Raw genomic sequence first — 7669 nt, forward strand, 5'->3', positions numbered from 1 at the left:
AGTGAATGCAGACTAATTGGGTTAAGGTAATATCTAAAGGTGCATCAGCATCTTTGGATTTTAAATAATTTGTAAGATTTAAAAGAAAGGTGGACTTGCATTTCTGTAATTAACACTACTGAAATGTGAAGCTCAAGTGTCTCAATGACAGTAGCAGAGGGAGAGGTTCTCAGGGGTTCTTTTGCACTTTTTTTGGGTTGTAGAGTAGTGTTCAGGTTGGTTGTCCAAAACCAGTGCACTAATGCTTCAGAAATAATCTAAAATGACTCTGAAAATACTTTTATGTAGCTAACAATGTTACTCTACCTGAAGAGCCTGTTAAAGTTGCTACTGCGAATTGGCTCATGCACTTAATCACAACTGTGGCTTGTTGTCTAAAGGTATGTGTTTGTTGAGAAGGTGTGAGAAGCAAAAGCTGCTTAAGGTATGTTTGGAAGACAATTTTCATACCTCTTCCTAGTACCGTAGGAACCTGTACTATTGTGATTCACTGAAGAAGTATGCTCTCATGGCTTCATCTCTGCATACCTCAAGGTATAGGTGTTGGTTTTCAGAAGCAGGACCTCGGACTAGCAGAGCCTGAACACTTGTGTTTACTGAAGCCGGTCAGCTTGAGCTTTTGTTTGGAAAAGTCTACACTCCCTCAGCTTGCTGAGGAACAAGGTGACTGCTGTGACAGGAAATCTGCCTGGTCATTTTAAAAGCACTGTTCAAATTGAGTCATTGCTACAGGAAAAATTGATTTTAAACAGTTAATATTCTTACATAAAACCGTCATTACTTTTTCCCCCCAAAAGATAAACTTGTGTATCTCATGAAGGATTCACTATGCAAATGCATAACTTCTTTTTTAATGGATTTAAATAGGACTAAATAGTATTTTTAATGAAAGGAATTTTCATAAGTAATGAATTTAAAACACATTTATTATGTAATTTTTAATGTAGCCATTGTCACAGTGTCTTGCATTTTATCTTGTCTTTGTGCTTGTTAGAGAAACTGTGAGATAAACTGCGGGGGCATGTTCAGCATCCTGGAGCAGTTAATATTGCTGCTTCCTGATAGTTTCCTTCGTGTTTCTTCCAAGCTGTTCTCCCACTTTCTGGTCATCTTTCATTTAATAGATCATAAGTGGTTGGCTGCATTCTTTGAATTAATGGCAGGGTTTCATCTGCAGATATCTTCTACTATCCGTGCTTCTGCAGGCACCCTGGTTTTTGACATGTGGCCAGCTTTTGGTCACATTGCTTATAGATGTCAGGAAGAAGTTGGTGACTTGCCAAAAAGAGACCTGAGGCAAACAGCAGCTGAAATTGTGTATCTTAGCAGGTTATACTCAAAATATTTTAATGTTGTTAAGGTGGGCTTTGCAGGAGATGTGTGCCAGTTAACATCTGTGGAAAAGTAGGGCCCACACTGGGAGTGTTAGAGGGTGGTAATTTCTGTTGAGTTAGATTGTGAGTGGTGGAGGGGAAAGATGGATAAGTGCAGTTACTAGGGATCTAAGGAAACTAGTCTCATACTGCCCTGTGGGCAGTGGTTCTCAGCTTTCTTGACTTAAAAATCCTTTTACACTTTTCATGAAAAGTGCGCGTGTGTAATGAATTTATCAGTACTGACAGATACAATTTTATTGACTTTTTGTTTGATTATTCTATGAGAGAGGAGTTTGTAAGTAACTTTTCTGCCAGCAGCGTATCTTCAGGAATCACTGTTTGGTAAATTTAGTGCAGGAAAGGAGAGAACTAGTTCAGGAGTATTTTATCTCAGAAGATTTAGGTGCTCTGAGGCACCCTGTTAAATTGTCTTTCTTTTGTTATCTCCAAGTTAGTTTTTTGCGGGTTTGTTCTTTTTAATTTACCTATGGAGCTGCTGTATTTGTATACAGAATTAGATTACTAAGGTCAGAAAAATTAGACCAAGTACTTGTGTAGAGCTGGACAAAACGCCTTTATGTGCTAATGGCGTCACTGTTCTAAAACTGTAAATTATCATTCCTGGTGCTACAGGGTTTTTTCTCTTGGAGACTTATGTGTCCCATATTGATAAAACCCAGGTTGCATTCTGATGTGCTGTTTGCTTTCCCATTGTCTTTTAAGGTTGTCTGATTTTTGCATCTGTGATAGTGCTCCTCAGCAGTCTATCTTGCAGGATTTGCAATCACTTCTGTTCATTTAGATACCATTTACATTTAGTACTTGTTTCCTTTAAACCACTTGGGAGTCTCAGCTATAAATCTGTAAGCTGCTGTCCAGTTACTGCTTTGAGTATGTTTGCTGTAGACCTTGCTACTTGTTGAAGTTACTAGGAACATTATAAACACTGTATACTTTGCATCACTGTGTAAAATAATTTGTTTTATTTTCAACTGTTTAGAAAAAGATGATGCATTATATATATTGCTTCTCTTGCTATTGTTCAAGGTTCCACAGTGGTGTACCCCCCCAATAAAATAGTCTAAATAAAATAGTCTTCAGATTGTAGTTTGCAGCTTTATTAGCTTTTATGTGACCTTGAAATGTCTCCCTTTGTGTTCCAGGGTGCACATTTGAATATTATCTAATGCTTTTGTATGATTTGAACATAGTTTGTGTTACTCTCTTAAATGTCTTTAACTGTCTTCTCATTGCTCTTCATAAAGTGAGTTTATTATGCACTAACTTGGAAATCAATTCTGCAACATAGACAACAGAACCTGAGCCAAAATCTTTACTGCTGCTGATGCCATGAAGATTTTTGCCTTTTCTTTTATACCCCTGTTATGCTTTCTTACAACTTCTGTATTCTTAGTGCTTTTTGCCTACTTTCTTGGACTTGTTTGTTCAGCTAGAAGACTAAACATTTTAGAAGCTTCGTAGGTAGAGGATAGTGTGCCCTAGACCCTAAGGTCCTCTCCAGAACACATTCTGTAAACTAAGATAGAACCATGCAGGGGAAGGTTCCTTGGGGAGGGGAGCTCATTCAAGCTTCTCATTGGGGAATTTTTGATAGGTATGCTAATTAGTAAGACCTATAATGTTATACCAGATCTTTGGGGGTGGGCATTGTGGTATGCATTTTGGTGCATTTGACCTGGACGTGGTGCACCTAAGGATCCTTAAAATAAATACCAAGGTAAAATCCCTTTTTCCCTTCTAACCGTGTTTGATTCTTGATTTTAAGACCAGAAAAAGGCCTCACTGCAAGATGTTATGAAAGAAGTCGGTGACTTGCAGAAAAGAGACTTGAGATAAACAAGCGACAAAAATGTCACGTTGCAGCAGTCTTTAGTCAGAAAACATTCATAGCAATGTTAAAGCAGAGTTTACAGTCTGTGAGTTTTTTGTTGCAAATTCCCAGCAAAAAAGAAAAGCAGGAGGAGATTCTCTTAAGTGATCAGCTCTCATGTTCCAGTCTTTGTAGAACTGCATTATTTGAACAGCAGTGGTGACTGGCTGCTGTGTGCTGTAAGTGAGGCAAACATCCAGACCTGAGGGAGCTGACAAAGGCAAAATTGAGGAGGAGCATGGAGAAGGAAGATGGTGTGAAAAGAATTTCCTGACTGAAGTTAGATGTTTGTTTCTGTAGTCACAGAGCAACTTCCTTTCCAGCCATTTTGCCTCCTGTTTACCACGTTACCCAAATACACCTTTAAAAAAGTAGTAATAGTACAGGAATGACAGTGATTATTTCACCAGTGCTAACTTTCAAAACCTTTCTGTGTTAGCTCATACACTCGTGTATTTTAAACTTACATGATGTTGCTGCATAATAGAGCTTTTCTTTTGATGCTGTTTTACTTTTTTTTGAACATTTGCTGTAATTATTAAGTAATCTGACTGCCTTTTGTAGTGTGGCTTGATGATACACTGTCGTTGGCAACTCTGCTGACTTTAAGGGGTTCCTGACTCTGAGGACAAGTTGTGTGAAAAGAAATGCTTATAGTGCTGAGCTACGAATAAGGTCAAGGATCCTGCTTAGGGACTTCTTTGGAAGGTGTTGTTTTAAACTGGGTGGGTTCTGTCAGTTCAGTTCAGAAAATATTTCCCCGTATGTGGTTTACCTGAGCTGATAGGCAGTAGCACTGTTAAAGGAACAAGAGAGGGAGCAGAAGTTTCTTGGGTAGTACTGCTGCCCAAGCCAGCATGTTGTTAAACCTTGGCCTCAGTTTTCTCCTACAAAAAGGTTTAGTCTCGTCTGGTGTTCTGAAAATAGACAGCCTCACTTCAAATAATCTAGAAATAAAACATCTGTGTTAATATTCTTATTTCTGATTCCAGGTTTTTTTCTTTCAGCTTGCCCTAATTAAGATGGGATAAGAAACTTCTTGATGTTTTATGCTGCCTAAATCAGAAAACAGTAGTTTCCAGCACTCTTGTAGCCATGTGGGCTGCCTGTGCTACTCTAGCAAAGGAATCCAGTAGCATACAATAGCCCTATTCCTGCCCCAGGGCCTGCTTTGCAGTTGCACAGCTGTAGGCCCCTCTGTGCTCTTAAGTTCCTCTGTGCAGGGGCTGGGACTTAACCTGCTGCCAAAACAATTCCCAGGATGACTTTCAATTGCTGACTTTCATATGGAAACCTCCTGTTATAATATAATTGTGTAAATTGTCCCACAGGTTTTATAAACGCATAGGAGAAGTCCCATGTCCTTTCCTTTCAGTTCATATTCCAATTGGTAAGTGATGTACAGTAATCTTCACGGCTCCGTAAGATGACTTACTGTGAGAAGGATGCAAGGAACTAAGAAATGTCCAAGCATTACAAATCAGTTATTTCAGTATTTCAAGACATTTCTTAGTACATGTCATGGCTCTAGATGTATCAGAAGCACCATGGATGTGAAAGAAATCACTAATAATACTTGTAGCAAAGAAATAATAAGGGAAATGTTCCTTTAGAGAGGTATTCTATGGACTCTTGTGTGGCAGGTTCTTTTAAAGAACTGAGGAACACCCAGGTGCATATATTAGCATAGTGAAGGTGATGACTTTTCTTTTTTTGGGGTAATTTGAAAAAAACTATAAATTTTGTGAGATAGCAGCTCCAGTTTTGCAGTGAACAGTTTGCTGATGTCCTCCTCCCCTCCTCTTTTCCTTCCCACTAATATTAAGTAGCAGCACAGATGGAAGGGTCCACCTGCATGGATTTTATTGCAGAATCTGTATCTGTGTGTAAGTATGTGATTGTTTTCCTTAAAATATTTTAGGAACACAGAGAAGGTGTCAGGGAATGCTTAGACTGTTTCTTAGAGCAATTAGGTTGATAACAGTTATTTATGTAGAGATTTTGTGTTCCATCATAAATTAGACTTCTCTCTTCTTTTTCCAGGTGGATGCACGGAGCATACCAGTGTTAGCAAAATGGCAAAATTCATATAGCATTAAAGTTGTACTTCAAGAGCTAAGACGTCTAATGATGTCCAAAGAAAATATGAAGCTTCCACAACCTCCAGAGGGACAAACTTACAATAATTAATTTTAGCTGATTCTCAAACTTCTGTCTTAAAACAACAACCTTCTACTCATGTTAATGTCTTGATTAAATCTCACAATGCAAACACCCACACATTAAAGAATTTCAGCTGGTATACATGACCTGGACATTTGTAAGAATATATATAATATATGTATGCCCAATATGTTTTCAGGCACTATGGGAGAAAAAGGCAGCACAATTTTTTTTTTTTCTCTTATTGAGGCACTGTCATTTAAGCATAAGCCTGAAATAGCCTATAATTGGAATTCAGGTTTTACAAGATGAAAGCATGACAGAAAGTGTCAGATTGCTGTGGAATAATATATGTTACTGAAAATAATTTCTGGAGAAGGCAAAATATAAATGGCATGCTTTATCCATCTTGCTTAGTAAAAGAGCTGCAGTTAAATTTGTTTTAAGGTAGCAGGTACAGTGAATACCGTTGCTCATCTTGTTTAATTTTGCAAGGGTGTGGGTGCCGACTACTAGTAGTGTCACAAAGTATGTTCAGGATTGTTTTGATACCTGTATTTATAAAATGGGGGGATTAATTTCTGTTAAGCAGCTCCTGTGTTACATGTATTGGACATGGCAAATATTTGTTTACAGTCTTTGTTCTAATAAACCATGCATTTAAGTTTTAGTGAAACAAAGGAAATGTATGGATATGTGATTGAGATTAAAGTTAGTCTTAAAATGTAAATAAAATGTGGAAAGTGTCTGAGGCTGTGCCATTTCTATAATAGTCATGTAATATATGTACAGTAACTGGCATAAGTAGTGGAAAGCCAAACGTAATATTGCTGCTGGTGTTACATGCACCTTTTGTTCTTATCACTTCTGTATGCTTAGTTTACTTGAGAGGTCAAGATATTCCATATGTTGCAGGGGAGTAAATTCTGTCATCTGTAGTATCACTTCTTTAGACAAACTTGCACTCTGTGTGTGTGTATATAAATATATTTTAAAAAAAACCCCCGAACACCAAACCAACCCCAAAATAAAAACAAACAAAATAACCCCTTGCCTACCCTTCTTCCCTTTAGTTCCCCTGCAGATTCTTTTGAGAAATGAGCGTACCTTTCACCTTGCTTACTTGACCTCTAAGCAGTTTTCAGATCACATTGCTGTAGTCTGTCCTACTTCTCAGTCCTTTTTCTTGCTTTCTTGCATCTTTTCCTCTTTTATGTTACTTTACTTTTTTTCTTGTCTGTTCCGCTTTTGCCTTTTCTGAAACACACAAAAAAGAAACTTCAGGAAGCTTTATGAAAAGGTACACCTGTGCTTCGGATCATCATATTTCCTTCTGCTTGACGTGAATCATTTGGTGTGATGCCACTGTGTTTGTAGCTAGAAGCTTTCTGCCTTTCCTGCAGTCCTTAGTCTGTTTTTTCAATGTATTCTGTCTGGTGGGAACACTGGTTTTATTTCTTTTACTGATTTCTCATAAGCAAGTAGTTAATGCGATTCTTTTGGATATTACGCTTTCTTTCCCTGCCCTTCACCTTGGAGAATGCAAACCTTTGTTCATTTTGGTGAGAATATGTAACACTGGGAGTGAGTCAGCTGTTTGCATTCAAAGTTTTATTTAGTGGTTCTTTTGAAAAAGTGGATATAATCAAAAGCCATCAACAGCTAGATAACTTTCTTTGATAAGCCTTTGCCTGTTTCTGATGTAAACAATGTACCTTCAAAAGCAATAAACTAGGTGTTCTTTTTTTTTTTTAATGGAAAGGTTTAATTGATATTTGTCAATTTATACTTTTTAGACAAATTGGGCACTTACAGAATTGGTGGATTTATAGCTGCCAGCTACCTCGTGTGTGTATTTTTATATAACATACCATTTGTGATGGTTTGGCTGAAGTGCATTGCAACGTTTTTTTTTCCTTGATTTAATTTGAATGATTTTGATGCCATTAAATCTTCTTTCTTACACTAACACTGCTAATCTATATTTAATCAATTAAAATAATGGAACTGTATGGTTCTGGAATGTGAATTTTTGGGAAGATTTCAACATAAACTATTGAGAGAATGCTTGTAGACTATTATATGGTTGGTAACATAATTTAAGAGACTGGCTTATTCACAGAGCATCAAGAAGGGCCTGTTGTTCGCATGGTTGTGTGTGGTGCGAGGTGATCCTGTAATCCTGTCCATTTGTATTGGTGAGAATCTGCATATCCAGCTGTAAACAGATACATTTTGC

General features: G+C 37.6%; 1 protein-coding gene across 4 annotated transcripts in view; it reads left to right on the forward strand.

Annotated features, from left to right (window-relative positions):
- The window catches only part of UBE2V2 (ubiquitin conjugating enzyme E2 V2), a 37547-nt gene extending 30108 nt beyond the window's left edge, over window positions 1-7439 (forward strand). For 3 of the 4 annotated variants that reach the window (XM_017727439.1, XM_017727437.1, XM_017727440.1), the window contains exon 4: window positions 5311-7439. In XM_017727439.1, coding sequence (XP_017582928.1) covers window positions 5311-5457 — 147 coding nt within the window. In that variant the 3' untranslated portion in view covers window positions 5458-7439. The remainder of the gene's footprint in view (window positions 1-5310) is intronic. The other variant, XM_017727438.1, reaches the window with a different exon arrangement.
- The last annotated feature ends 230 nt before the right edge of the window (window positions 7440-7669 follow it).

Source organism: Corvus brachyrhynchos, unplaced genomic scaffold (assembly GCF_000691975.1).
Source record: "Corvus brachyrhynchos isolate BGI_N302 unplaced genomic scaffold, ASM69197v1 scaffold60, whole genome shotgun sequence".
Classification (NCBI taxonomy): Eukaryota; Metazoa; Chordata; class Aves; order Passeriformes; family Corvidae; genus Corvus; species Corvus brachyrhynchos.